This window comes from Oncorhynchus tshawytscha, unplaced genomic scaffold (assembly GCF_018296145.1).
Source record: "Oncorhynchus tshawytscha isolate Ot180627B unplaced genomic scaffold, Otsh_v2.0 Un_contig_1009_pilon_pilon, whole genome shotgun sequence".
NCBI lineage: Eukaryota > Metazoa > Chordata > Actinopteri > Salmoniformes > Salmonidae > Oncorhynchus > Oncorhynchus tshawytscha.
Window position 1 is genome coordinate 172501 of NW_024609692.1, and position 15000 is coordinate 187500.

The 15000-nt window shown below is 44.6% G+C and overlaps 1 protein-coding gene across 1 annotated transcript in view; it reads right to left on the reverse strand.

Moving 5' to 3' along the window:
* Window positions 1–13348: 13348 nt before the first annotated feature.
* The window catches only part of LOC121838840 (protein ELFN1-like), a 20314-nt gene continuing 18662 nt past the window's right edge, over window positions 13349–15000 (reverse strand). The window contains exons 11-12 of the mRNA XM_042316979.1: window positions 14579–14723; window positions 13349–13786 (exon numbers count right to left, since the gene is read on the reverse strand). Coding sequence (XP_042172913.1) covers window positions 13536–13786; window positions 14579–14723 — 396 coding nt within the window. The 3' untranslated portion in view covers window positions 13349–13535. The remainder of the gene's footprint in view (window positions 13787–14578; window positions 14724–15000) is intronic.

Genomic DNA, 15000 nt, shown 5'->3' on the forward strand with positions numbered 1-15000 from the left:
AGGACAGAGAGAGACTGATGTGTGAGGACAGAGAGAGACTGATGTGTGAGGACAGGGAGAGGACAGAGAGAGACTGATATGTGAGGACAGAGAGAGAGACTGATGTGTGAGGACAGAGAGAGAGACTGATGTGTGAGGACAGAGAGAGAGACTGATGTGTGAGGACAGAGAGAGACTGATGTGTGAGGACAGAGAGAGACTGATGTGTGAGGACAGAGAGAGAGACTGATGTGTGAGGACAGAGAGAGACTGATGTGTGAGGACAGTGAGAGAGACTGATGTGTGAGGACAGAGAGAGGACAGAGAGAGACTGATATGTGAGGACAGAGAGAGAGACTGATGTGTAAGGACAGAGAGAGACTGATGTGTAAGGACAGAGAGAGACTGATGTGTGAGGACAGAGAGAGAGACTGATGTGTGAGGACAGAGAGAGAGACTGATGTGTAAGGACAGAGAGAGACTGATGTGTAAGGACAGAGAGAGACTGATGTGTAAGGACAGAGAGAGACTGATGTGTGAGGACAGAGAGAGAGACTGATGTTTGAGGACAGAGAGAGACTGATGTTTGAGGACAGAGAGAGGACAGAGAGAGACTGATGTGTGAGGACAGAGAGACTGATGTGTGAGGACAGAGAGAGACTGATGTGTGAGGACAGAGAGAGAGACTGATGTGTGAGGACAGAGAGAGACTGATGTGTGAGGACAGAGAGAGAGACTGATGTGTGAGGACAGAGAGAGGACAGAGAGAGGACAGAGAGAGACTGATATGTGAGGACAGAGAGAGAGACTGATGTGTGAGGACAGAGAGAGAGACTGATGTGTGAGGACAGAGAGAGAGACTGATGTGTGAGGACAGAGAGACAAGAAGAGAGAGACTGATGTGTAAGGACAGAGAGAGAGAGACTGATGTGTGAGGACAGAGAGAGACTGATGTGTGAGGACAGAGAGAGAGACTGATGTGTAAGGACAGAGAGAGACTGATGTGTAAGGACAGAGAGAGACTGATGTGTAAGGACAGAGAGAGACTGATGTGTAAGGACAGAGAGAGACTGATGTGTAAGGACAGAGAGAGACTGATGTGTGAGGACAGAGAGAGAGACTGATGTTTGAGGACAGAGAGAGACTGATGTTTGAGGACAGAGAGAGGACAGAGAGAGACTGATGTGTGAGGACAGAGAGAGACTGATGTGTGAGGACAGAGAGAGAGACTGATGTGTGAGGACAGAGAGAGACTGATGTGTGAGGACAGAGAGAGACTGATGTGTGAGGACAGAGAGAGGACAGAGAGAGGACAGAGAGAGACTGATATGTGAGGACAGAGAGAGAGACTGATGTGTGAGGACAGAGAGAGAGACTGATGTGTGAGGACAGAGAGAGAGACTGATGTGTGAGGACAGAGAGACAAGAAGAGAGAGACTGATGTGTAAGGACAGAGAGAGAGAGACTGATGTGTGAGGACAGAGAGAGACTGATGTGTGAGGACAGAGAGAGAGACTGATGTGTAAGGACAGAGAGAGACTGATGTGTAAGGACAGAGAGAGACTGATGTGTAAGGACAGAGAGAGACTGATGTGTAAGGACAGAGAGAGACTGATGTGTAAGGACAGAGAGAGACTGATGTGTGAGGACAGAGAGAGAGACTGATGTTTGAGGACAGAGAGAGACTGATGTTTGAGGACAGAGAGAGGACAGAGAGAGACTGATGTGTGAGGACAGAGAGAGAGACTGATGTGTGAGGACAGAAAGAGAGGGAGAGGGGGAGAAAGAGAGAGCGAGACTGATGTATTTGGTAAGTGAGAGAGAGATGGGAAGAGAGGGAGGGGGAGGGAGATGAGGCAGAGAGTGGGGGAGACAAAAGAGAAGAGATGGGGAGAGAGACGGGGGAGAGATAGGACAGAGGGGGAGTAAGGTGATGTAGCCATGGAGACAGACTGAACTGAACTAACCCAGGTGGGAGGAGGGGGGAGATACCTGGGGGAGGAGGAAGGAGTAGGAGGGAATGTTGAAGTCTCTTAAACCTTTCAAAAGCAGACTCAGATAAGAAATAATCAAACGCCTTTTGTTGCTGTTTAGTTGCATTGGATTGTTGCACACACACACACACACACACACACACACACACACACACACACACACACACACACACACACACACACACACACACACACACACACACACACACACACACACCTTTTAAAAATCCAAGTCTCTCACCAGGAACCAGGAACAGATATAGCCCTTGGTTCACTCCAGACCTGTCTGCCATTTGACCAGCTCAAAAACATCCTGTGGCGTACTGCATTAGCATCGAATAGCCCCTGCGATATGTAACTTCTCAGGGAAGTTAAGAACCAATATACACAGGCAGTTAGAAAAGCCAAGGCTAGCTTTTTCAAAACAGAAATTTGCATCCTGTCACACAAACTCCCAAAAGTTCTGGGAGACTGTGAAGTCCATGGAGAACAAGAGCACCTCCTCCCAGCTGCCCACTGCACTGAGGCTAGGAAACACTGTCACCACCGATAAATCCGCGATAATTGAGAATTTCAGTATTTCAATAATAATTTTTCTACGGCTGGCCTTGCTTTCCACCTGGCTACCCCTACCCCGGTAAACAGCCCTGCACCCCTCACTGCAACTTACACGAACCTCCCTCATTTCTCCTTCACCCAAATCCAGATAGCTGATGTTCTGAAATTTCTGCCAAACCTGGACCCTACAAATCAGCTGGGCTAGACAATCTGGACCCTCTCTTCCTAAAAATTATCCGCTGAAATGGTTGCAACCCTTATTATTAGCCTGTTCAACATCTCTTTCATATCGTCTGAGAATCCCGAAGATTGGAAAGCTGCCGCGGTCAGGGAGACACTCTAGACCCAAACTGCTACAGACCTATATCTATCCTACCCTGCCTTTCTAAGGACTTCGAAAGTCAAGTTAACAAAGAGATTACCGGCCATTTCGAATCCCACCGTACCTTCTCCGCTATGCAATCTGGTTTCCGAGCTGGTCGTGGGTGCACCTCAGCCACGCTCAAGGTCCTAAAAGATATCATAACCGCCATCGATAAGAGACATTACTGTGCAGCCGTATTCATTGACCTGGCCAAGGCTTTCGACTCAATCAATCACCACATTCTTATCGACAGACTCAATAGCCTTGGCTTCTCAAAGGACTTTCTCGCCTGGTTCACCAACTACTTGTAAATCTTCGCTCCTATGGCATATTTATTGCCTACCTCCTCATGCCTTTTGCACAGACTGTATATAGACTTTCTTTTTTTCTACTGTGTCATTGACTTGTTTATTGTGGTATTGACTGTTTGCTTTGTTTATTCCATGTGTAACTCTGTGTTGTTGTTTGTGTCGAACTGCTTTGCTTAATCTTGGCCAGGTCGCAGTTGTAAATGAGAACTTGTTCCTCAACTAGCCTACCTGGTTAAATAAAGGTGTTCTCAACTAGCCTACCTGGTTAAATAAAGGTGTTCTCAACTAGCCTACCTGGTTAAATAAAGGTGTTCTCAACTAGTCTATCTGGTTAAATAAAGGTGTTCTCAACTAGTCTACCTGGTTAAATAAAGGTGTTCTCAACTAGCCTACCTGGTTAAATAAAGGTGTTCTCAACTAGTCTACCTGGTTAAATAAAGGTGTTCTCAACTAGTCTACCTGGTTAAATAAAGGTGTTCTCAACTAGTCTACCTGGTTAAATAAAGGTGTTCTCAACTAGCCTACCTGGTTAAATAAAGGTGTTCTCAACTAGTCTACCTGGTTAAATAAAGGTGTTCTCAACTAGTCTACCTGGTTAAATAAAGGTGTTCTCAACTAGTCTACCTGGTTAAATAAAGGTGTTCTCAACTAGTCTACCTGGTTAAATAAAGGTGTTCTCAACTAGTCTACCTGGTTAAATAAAGGTGTTCTCAACTAGTCTACCTGGTTAAATAAAGGTGTTCTCAACTAGTCTACCTGGTTAAATAAAGGTGAAATAAAAATCTGATAAAAAACAAAGTCATAAAAAGGTCTGCTCTAACACAGAACAACACCCTCCCAAATGACACCCTCATCCCTACACGGGTGCTTCATGAAAACATATGAAAAAGCATTCTAAGTTCAGCTACTACAGTATCTTGGGGTGGCAGGTAGCCTAGTGGTTAGAGTGTTAGAATAGTAACCGAAAGGTTGCTAGATCGAATCTCCGAGCTGACAAGGTAAAAATCTGTCGTTCTTCCCCTGAAAAAGGTTAGTTAACCCACTTTTCCTAGGCCGATATTGAAAATAAGAATTTGTTCTTAACTTCTTGGATATAGGGGGCGCTCTTTTAATTTATGGATAAAAAACGTGCCCGTTTTAAGCGCAATATTTTGTCACGAAAAGATGCTCGACTATGCATATAATTGGCAGCTTTGGAAAGAAAACACTCTAAGGTTTCCAAAACTGCAAAGATATTATCTGTGAGTGCCACAGAACTCATGCTACAGGCGAAACCAAGATGAAACTTCAACCAGCAAATGGGCAGAATTTTTGAAGCTCTGTTTCCCATTGTCTCCTTATATTGCTGTGAATGCGCCGGGAATGAGCCTGCCCTTTCTATCGTTTCTCCAAGGTGTCTGCAGCATTGTGACGTATTTGTAGGCATATCATTGGAAGATTGGCCATAAGAGACTACATTTACCAGGTGTCCGCCCGGTGTCCTTTGTCTAAGTTGGTGCGTAAATCTACAAGCTGCACGCAGTCATCCAGTGATTGAGAGGAGAGAGGAGGCTTTCAACGAACGATATATCATGAAGAGATATGTGAAAAACACCTTGAGGATTGATTCTAAACAACGTTTACCATGTTTCAGTCGATATTATGGAGTTAATTTGGAAAAAAGTTCGGCGTTTTGAAGACTGAATTTTCGGGTTTTTTTGGTAGCCAAACGTGATGCACCAAACGGAGCAATTTCTCCTAAACAAATAATCTTTCATGAAAAATTGAGCATTTGCTATCTAACTGAGAGTCTCCTCATTGAAAACATCTGAAGTTCTTCAAAGGTAATGATTTTATTTGAATGATTTTCTGTTTTTTGTGAAAATGTTGCCTGCTAATGCTAATGCTAAATGCTACGCTAGCTGCGCTAGCTGTTACACAAATGCTTGTTTTGCTGATGACAGTGTTGTTAACAAAAGGCTAAGCTTGAGAGCTAGCATATTCATTTAATTTCATTTGCGATTTTCATGAATAGTTAACGTTGCGTTATGGTAATGAGCTTGAGGCTGTATTCACGATCCCGGATCCGGGATGGCTCGACGCAAGAAGTTCACTGACTTTCCTAGTTAAATAAAGAAAAAATAAATCTAGCTTTTGGTTGAAGCATTCAGTATTGTGTGTGTGTGCAGCACAAGGTAACTGGTTGGAGCAGCATCCCGTTTTTCTTTATATATATATATATATATTTATACATGAAGTTTGAATGGCTCAGCTAGCAAGCTAATGTTGGGCACATTTAAGCTAGCTTGAGTACACATTGTCAATCCAAATGGCTCAGCTAGCAAGCTAATGTTGGACACATTTAAGCTAGCTTGTTCCAAATGCTGCTTGTTGAAGTACAAAACTCCTTAGCTGGATGTCAAATAGTGGGAGTTTTTCTCCACAGAAAACGTCAACATTATGGACAGATTTATTGTTTTAGCTCCGACTCATTCAGCCTGAGGATGAAATGGGGTTCAGCAGACGATGTCACCCCGGTAATATTTTGGAATGTCAGACAGAACTACTTTTAATCTCTCCCATTACACTCTGTGAGATACGAGACAGATCAGTGCTATCTGATATAAGAGAATGACCCTGTCGGCCATCTCTGCTTTTCATATTTTTCTCCTGGCTCTTTCCTCCTCCTCTCCTCCTCCTGGCTCTTTCCTCCTCTCATTTACTCTCTCTCGTCTCGACACGCATCGTCACACTCCCACTGTTTCTTCATTCATCTCTTTTACTCTCCACAATCCCCTCCTTTTCATTCTCAGTTCGTTCTACAGGAAAAGAAGAAGAACCAAGGAGAAGGAAAGATGTTTTATTGTGCTTCATGTTCATTTCCGACAGACCAAGGAGAAGACTCCGGGAATCTCAGAGATCGTTGTGATAACCACGTCTCTCTCTCTCTCTCTCTCTCTCTCTCTCTCTCTCTCTCTCTCTCTCTCTCTCTCTCTCTCTCTCCGTCGTGTCGCAAGCGGAAACGCAACACAACCACAGAACACGCTGTCAGTCTAGTCTCTGATTCCCGTTTACCCAGAATGCACACTATCCAACGGCGCGAGTTGCTCCTCCTCCACTCCTCCTCCTTCTTCTTCTCTTGTCATCCTTTACACAATGTTTCTACTTTTTTGTCTCCCAGCGGTATCCATGGATACCAAGGGATGCTACAAAAAAAATAAATCATTATTTTAAAAAAAAAAGAAGCAACACAAAAAAGCAATCTAACCAACAAACGGATTAGTTTACTACATACATTTAGATGTTATTTAAAGAAACAGCTTTGTCTGAGGCTTTAAGAAGAATCATCGTGTAGCATTTAGAAAAAATAATGGTCGAGAAAAAACCATCCAAAGATGAAGCGAAAACTTCAAATTGTCATTTTACAAACATTTACACGCCAAGAAAATAAAAAGCTAAACTGTATAAGGCTGTTTAGTTAACAGGGCTGAATGATTTAAGCACGTATAAGCAGTCAATCAATCAATCAATAAGTACATCATGATCAGATGTGTCAAAATCAATCATGATCAAATCGTAAGGTATCAATATCAATCAATCATGATCACATCGTATTGTATCAATATCAATCAATCATGATCACATCGTATTGTATCAATATCAATCAATCATGATCATATCGTAAGGTATCAATATATATCAATCATGATCATATCGTAAGGTATCAATATATATCAATCATGATCATATCGTAAGGTATCAATATCAATCAATCATGATCATATCGTAATGTATCAATATCAATCAATCATGATCATATCATAAGGTATCAATATCAATTAACAATACATCATGATCAGATAATATAAGGTGTCAATATCAATCAATCAACCAATCATGATCAGATCAATATACAGTGTATCAGAGAGAAATCATGAGAGAAAAAGGGAGAGAGAGAGAAACAGACAGAGAGACAGAGAGAGAGAAACAGGCAGAGGAAGAGAGAGAAACAGACAGAGGAAGAGAGAGAGACAGACAGAGAGGAAGAGAGAGACAGACAGAGAGGAAGAGAGAGAGACAGACAGAGGAAGAGAGAGAGAAACAGACAGAGGAAGAGAGAGAAACAGGCAGAGAGGAAGAGAGAGAGACAGACAGAGGAAGAGAGAGAAACAGGCAGAGAGGAAGAGAGAGAGACAGACAGAGAGGAAGAGAGAGAGACAGACAGAGAGGAAGAGAGAGACAGACAGAGAGGAAGAGAGAGAGACAGACAGAGGAAGAGAGAGAGAAACAGACAGAGGAAGAGAGAGAAACAGGCAGAGAGGAAGAGAGAGAGACAGACAGAGGAAGAGAGAGAAACAGGCAGAGAGGAAGAGAGAGAGACAGACAGAGAGGAAGAGAGAGAGACAGACAGAGAGGAAGAGAGAGAGACAGACAGAGAGGAAGAGAGAGAGACAGACAGAGGAAGAGAGAGAGACAGACAGAGGAAGAGAGAGAGACAGACAGAGGAAGAGAGAGAGACAGACAGAGGAAGAGAGAGACAGACAGAGAGGAAGAGAGAGAAACAGACAGAGAGGAAGAGAGAGAAACAGACAGAGAGGAAGAGAGAGAGAAACAGACAGAGGAAGAAGAGAGAAACAGACAGAGAGGAAGAGAGAGAAACAGACAGAGAGGAAGAGAGAGAGACAGACAGAGAGGAAGAGAGAGACAGACAGAGGAAGAGAGAGAAACAGACAGAGAGGAAGAGAGAGAAACAGACAGAGAGGAAGAGAGAGAGAAACAGACAGAGAGGAAGAGAGAGACAGACAGAGGAAGAGAGAGACAGACAGAGGAAGAGAGAGAGACAGACAGAGGAAGAGAGAGAGACAGACAGAGGAAGAGAGAGACAGACAGAGGAAGAGAGAGACAGACAGAGGAAGAGAGAGACAGACAGAGGAAGAGAGAGAGAGAGACAGAGGAAGAGAGAGAGAGAGACAGAGGAAGAGAGAGACAGACAGAGAGGAAGAGAGAGAGACAGACAGAGAGGAAGAGAGAGAGAAACAGACAGAGGAAGAGAGAGACAGACAGAGGAAGAGAGAGAAACAGACAGAGAGGAAGAGAGAGAGACAGACAGAGAGGAAGAGAGAGAGACAGAGAGAGGAGAGAGAGAGAGAAACAGACAGAGAGGAAGAGAGAGAAACAGACAGAGAGGAAGAGAGAGAGAGACAGACAGAGGAAGAGAGAGAGACAGACAGAGGAAGAGAGAGACAGACAGAGGAAGAGAGAGAAACAGACAGAGAGGAAGAGAGAGAAACAGACAGAGGAAGAGAGAGACAGACAGAGGAAGAGAGAGAGAAACAGACAGAGGAAGAGAGAGAGAAACAGACAGAGGAAGAGAGAGAGAAACAGACAGAGGAAGAGAGAGAGAAACAGACAGAGGAAGAGAGAGAGACAGACAGAGAGGAAGAGAGAGAGAGACAGACAGAGGAAGAGAGAGAAACAGACAGAGAGGAAGAGAGAGAAACAGACAGAGAGGAAGAGAGAGAGAAACAGACAGAGAGGAAGAGAGAGAGAGACAGACAGAGGAAGAGAGAGAAACAGACAGAGAGGAAGAGAGAGAGAAACAGACAGAGAGGAAGAGAGAGAAACAGACAGAAGAGAGAGAGAAACAGACAGAGAGGAAGAGAGAGAGAAACAGACAGAGAGGAAGAGAGAGAAACAGACAGAGAGGAAGAGAGAGAGAAACAGACAGAGAGACAGAGAGGAAGGAAGAGAGAGAGAAACAGACAGAGATACAGACAGAGAGACAGAGAGGAAGAGACAGAGAGGGAGGAAGAGAGAGAGAAACAGACAGAGAGACAGAGAGGAAGAGACAGAGAGGGAGGAAGAGAGAGAGAAACAGACAGAGAGGAAGAGAGAGAGAAACAGACAGAGAAACAGACAGAGAGACAGAGAGGGAGGAAGAGAGAGAAACAGACAGAGAGACAGACAGAGAGACAGAGAGGAAGAGACAGAGAGGGAGGAAGAGAGAGAAACAGACAGAGAGACAGACAGAGAGACAGAGAGGAAGAGACAGAGAGGGAGGAAGAGAGAGAAACAGACAGAGAAACAGACAGAGAGACAGAGAGGGAGGAAGAGAGAGAAACAGACAGAGAGGGAGGAAGAGAGAGAAACAGACAGAGAGACAGAGAGGGAGGAAGAGAGAGAACAGACAGAGAAACAGACAGAGAGACAGAGAGGGAGGAAGAGAGAGAAACAGACAGAGAGACAGAGAGGGAGGAAGAGAGAGAAACAGACACAGAGGAAGAGAGAGAAACAGACAGAGAGACAGAGAGGGAGGAAGAGAGAGAAACAGACAGAGAGACAGAGAGGAAGAGACAGAGAGACAGAGAGGGAGGAAGAGAGAGAAACAGACAGAGAGACAGAGAGGGAGGAAGAGAGAGAAACAGACAGAGAGGAAGAGAGAGAAACAGACAGAGAGACAGAGAGGGAGGAAGAGAGAGACAGAGAGGAAGAGACAGAGAGACAGAGAGGGAGGAAGAGAGAGAAACAGACAGAGAGACAGAGAGGGAGGAAGAGAGAGACAGAGAGGAAGAGACAGAGAGACAGAGAGGGAGGAAGAGAGAGAAACAGACAGAGAGACAGAGAGGAAGAGAGAGAAACAGACAGAGAGACAGAGAGGAAGAGAGAGAAACAGACAGAGAGACAGAGAGGAAGAGAGAGAAACAGACAGAGAGGAAGAGAGAGAAACAGACAGAGAGGAAGAGAGGAAGAGACAGAGAGGGAGGAAGAGAGAGAAACAGACAGAGAGAGAAACAGACAGAGAGAGAAACAGACAGAGAGAGAGAGAGAGGGAGGAAGAGAGAGAAACAGACAGAGAGAGAGAGAGGGAGGAAGAGAGAGAAACAGACAGAGAGAGAAACAGACATAGAGAGAAACAGACAGAGAGGAAGAGAGGGAGGAAGAGAGAGAAACAGACAGAGAGACAGAGAGGAAGAGACAGAGAGGGAGGAAGAGAGAGAAACAGACAGAGAGAGAAACAGACAGAGAGAGAAACAGACAGAGAGAGAGAGAGGGAGGAAGAGAGAGACAGAGAGGAAGAGAGAGAAACAGACAGAGAGAGAGAGAGGGAGGAAGAGAGAGACAGAGAGGAAGAGAGAGAAACATACAGAGAGACAGAGAGGGAGGAAGAGAGAGACAGGGAGGAAGAGAGAGAAACAGACAGAGAGAAACAGACAGAGAGAGAAACAGACAGAGAGAGAGAGAGGGAGGAAGAGAGAGACAGGGAGGAAGAGAGAGAAACAGACAGAGAGAAACAGACAGAGAGAGAAACAGACAGAGAGAGAGAGAGGGAGGAAGAGAGAGAAACAGACAGAGAGAGAGAGAGGGAGGAAGAGAGAGAAACAGACAGAGAGACAGAGAGGGAGGAAGAGAGAGAAACAGACAGAGAGAGAAACAGACAAAGAGAGAGAGGGAGGAAGAGAGAGAAACAGACAGAGAGACAGAGAGGGAGGAAGAGAGAGAAACAGACAGAGAGAAACAGACAGAGAGAGAGAGGGAGGAAGAGAGAGAAACAGACAGAGAGAGAAACAGACAGAGAGAGAGAGAGGGAGGAAGAGAGAGAAACAGACAGAGAGAGAGAGAGGGAGGAAGAGAGAGAAACAGACAGAGAGACAGAGAGGGAGGAAGAGAGAGAAACAGACAGAGAGAGAAACAGACAGAGAGAGAGAGGGAGGAAGAGAGAGAAACAGACAGAGAGAGAGAGAGGGAGGAAGAGAGAGAAACAGACAGAGAGAGAAACAGACAGAGAGAGAGAGGGAGGAAGAGAGAGAAACAGACAGAGAGACAGAGAGGGAGGAAGAGAGAGAAACAGACAGAGAGAGAAACAGACAGAGAGAGAGAGGGAGGAAGAGAGAGAACCAGACAGAGAGAGAAACAGACAGAGAGAGAAACAGACAGAGAGGAAGAGACAGAGAGACAGAGGGAGGAAGAGAGAGAAACAGACAGAGAGAAACAGACAGAGAGAGAAACAGACAGAGAGGAAGAGACAGAGAGGGAGGAAGAGAGAAAAACAGACAGAGAGACGGAGAGGAAGAGACAGAGAGGGAGGAAGAGAGAGAAACAGACAGAGAGAGAATTACCAAACGGTATCTGTCAGCAGTATCAGCTGCCGTTTGCTTTTAATGATGTAAAGAAGTACATTCATCTCCTGTAGTAGGTCTGTAGATATGGATACGCCCCGTATGGCACCCTGTTCCCTATATAGTGCACGTGATTCCACTTCCTGTGTCCTAGTATCCATGGAAACCAAGAGCTGTATCCGTGGAAACCGAGGGCTGCTACAAAAATTATTTAAAAAAAAAGAGTAAATAAATAAAAAGCAGCAACCAAAACCAACAAATGAAACGGTTGTTGTGACTATATATAGGAAACAGGCTGTCATCTGAGACCCAGCCAGGGTATATGGGGACAGACTGGGCTAGAAGGACGTCTGGGAACTGTTGCTACCACAGCACTTTGGTCATAGAACGGTTTGGGTTGAGGTACGGGGAGATTCGATGACAGTCGGCCGGTCGGTCCTTTTTGTGCCGTTTGAGTTGTGATTTGTCAAACTAAAACTCAACTGAGGACTGGGAGGGAGGAACTACAGGGATTTGGGGAGGGACAAGGAAGGGACAGATGGGTAAAAATGAATAAATAAATCTGGGAGTTGTAGGCTACAGTGTTTTCAGGGAGGGTGTTTTTAGCGTTACGAGACGTTTTCTGATTTTGAACAGTGCAGTAATCATCCTCGTTAGAGACATTCATTAGAGATCGGTAGGATTTCAAAATCAAAACGTACTGCAGGTCAGTTTGGAGCTGGTCTCTCAAAGTCTCAAAGAAGGTTTTCAAATCCCCTCGGTAGAAACACACCAACTAGCTAACTAACTAACAAGACATATTTTTATGCAAATATAGAGCTTTTTCTCTTTCTTCTGAACCCCCACCCCCTTCTTGTAATTTCACAATAAAAGTCCCCTCTGTAATACATCAAGGAACATTTCAGAATAAGAGTCTGTTAGTAGAGGAAAATAGTGTTCCTTTAAGGAAGAGAGAAAGAGTCCTCTGGTAAAAAAAAAAAAAAAAGAAGAAGAGATCACGTCTGTCTTCGTCGAGGTTCAGAGGCGGACATTTTATCATGAGGTTGTTCAGAGGCGGACATTTTATCATGAGGTTGTTCAGAGGCGGACATTTTATCATGAGGTTGTTCAGAGGCGGACATTTTATCATGAGGTTGTGCGACGGCCATTTTGAGGTTCTTCTTTCTCGAAAAGTCACAACAATAGTCACTGTCACAGGACGTTGCCATGCGATATTCAAAATAATAGTACTGATAATATCAATAACAATAATAATAGTAAGAATCACATCTTATTCTAACTTGTTTTAATATGTAGAAAAGAGTGACGAGGCCGGAGAGAGGTTTATACAGTGTTTCAACGGTTCCCCTCGGTGCTGCGTCCCAAATCACACTGTATTCCCCATACAGTGTACTACTGTCTAGGGAAGAAGGTGCTATTTGCGACCCTTGTTGATTTGGCACATACACTGTAGCGTCCTCGTGAGACCAGTCCATATAATATCGTGTGTTTGTTTTTTGTGTTCATCCAAAAACCTAGTTTTAGTAGAAACAGAGAAGTCTGGGAGAAATAGTCATCATGTCTCAGGATCTTCTGTTAAAAAAATGATTTTGAATCAAATTCTTAATTTGTTGTTTTTAAAATCGTTTTAATTTCATTTTGGTCCGTGTTTTTTAAAAGCAGAGAGAGAGAGAGGTGTGTGTGTGTGTGTGTGTGTGTGTGTGTGTGTGTGTGTGTGTGTGTGTGTGTGCTGTGTGTGTGTGTGTGTGTGTGTGTGTGTGTGTGTGTGTCTGTGTCTGTGTGTGTGTGCGTGTGTGTGCGTGTGTGTGTGTCTGTATGTGTGTCTCTGTGTGTGTGTGTGTGTGTGTCTGTGTCGTGTGTGTGTGTGTGTCTGTGTGTGTGTCTGTGTGTGTGTGTGTGTGTGTGCGTGTGTGTGTGTGTGTCTGTGTGTGTGTCTGTGTGTGTCTGTGTGTGTGTGCGTGTGTGTGTGTGTGTCTGTGTGTGTGTCTGTGTGTGTCTGTGTGTGTGTGCGTGTGTGTGTGTGTGTCTGTGTGTGTCTGTGTGTGTGTGTGTGTGTAGATGTTCCAACTTTAGCAGAGACGTCAATCAGAAACGACTAGTGGAATCTGTAACGCTTCATCTTTCCAGGTGGAATAGAGAGCCCTTAGTCTCCGTACGACCTCCGACCTCCGTCCTCCTTCATGCCCAACTCAGTAGCGACAGGGCCTCGTCACATCACACGACACCAGCCCCTTCACGACTTCTGCTGTGCCGAGACACCTTTCCAATAGTCCAGTATGTCGTGCAGATCCTCGTCCTTGGCGACCTGTAAACTCCTCCGCAGTGCGTGTCCCGCCGCCATGTATTCCTCCTCGTAGTCCTCGTCTCTGTGTCTCTTCCGGTGGAGTTTGAACCTCTCCCAGATGCCGAGCGACGGGGTGCAGGAGTACTCAGGACTGGACTCGTAGCTCAGGTTGTGGTACTGTGGGGACAGCTGGGCGTAGGCTGGAGGAGATCAGAGATTAGAACAACACTTTATTCATCCCAGAGGGGAAATTGGTTTGTCAAACTCAGTATATACACACAATTAATCAACCAACCAATCGACCGACTGACCGACCGATCGACCGACAGACCGACCAACCAACCAACCAACCAATTGACTGATCATCCATCCAACCAACCAACCAACCAATTGACTGATTATCCAACCAATCAACCAACCAATCAACTGACCAACCCACCAACCAACCAATTGACTGATCATCCATCCAACCAACCAACCAACCAACCAACCAACCAATTGACCGATTATCCAACCAATCATCCAACCAACCAATCATCCAACCAACCAATCAACCAATCAACCAACCAACCAATCAACCAACCAACCAACCAACCAATCAACCAACCAACCAACTAATCAATCAACCAACAAAACAACCAACCAATCAACCAACCAACCACCCGACCAATCAACCAACCGACCGATCAACCAACTAATTGACCGATCATCCAACCAACCAACCAATTGACCAATCAATCAACCAACCAACTAATTGACCGATCATCCAACCAACCAACCAACCAACCAATCAACTGATCATTCAACCAATCAACCAACCAATTGACCGATAATCCATTCAACCAACCAACCAACCAATTGGCCGATAATCCATTCAACCAACCAATCAACCAACCAATTGACCAATCATCCTACCAACCAACCAACCAATCAACCAACCAACCAATTGACCGATCATCCAACCAACCAACCAATCAACCAGTCAGTGTTACCTAGCTCTCTGGGGTGCCTGCCCAGGGTGAGGGGATCCAGGATGGAAGAGGGTTTCCTGCTACTCAGCTCCTCTAGCTCCTCAGAGTCAGGGAGGGGGCGCTGGGGGCCCGGGTACGAGTGGCGCTGCTCCTTGTACTGTCGGACCTTATAATAAATATAAACATAATAATACCTCATATAATAATACTACCATGTAGTTATCCTATCACTATACTAGATTAATACTACTGTAATACTACTATGTAGTTATCCTATCACTATACTAGATTAATACTACTGTAATACTACTATGTGGTTATCCTATCACTATACTATATTAATACTACTATGTAGTTATCATATCACTATACTATATTAATACTACTATGTAGGTATCCTATCACTATACAATATTAATATCACTATGTAGTTATCCTATCAC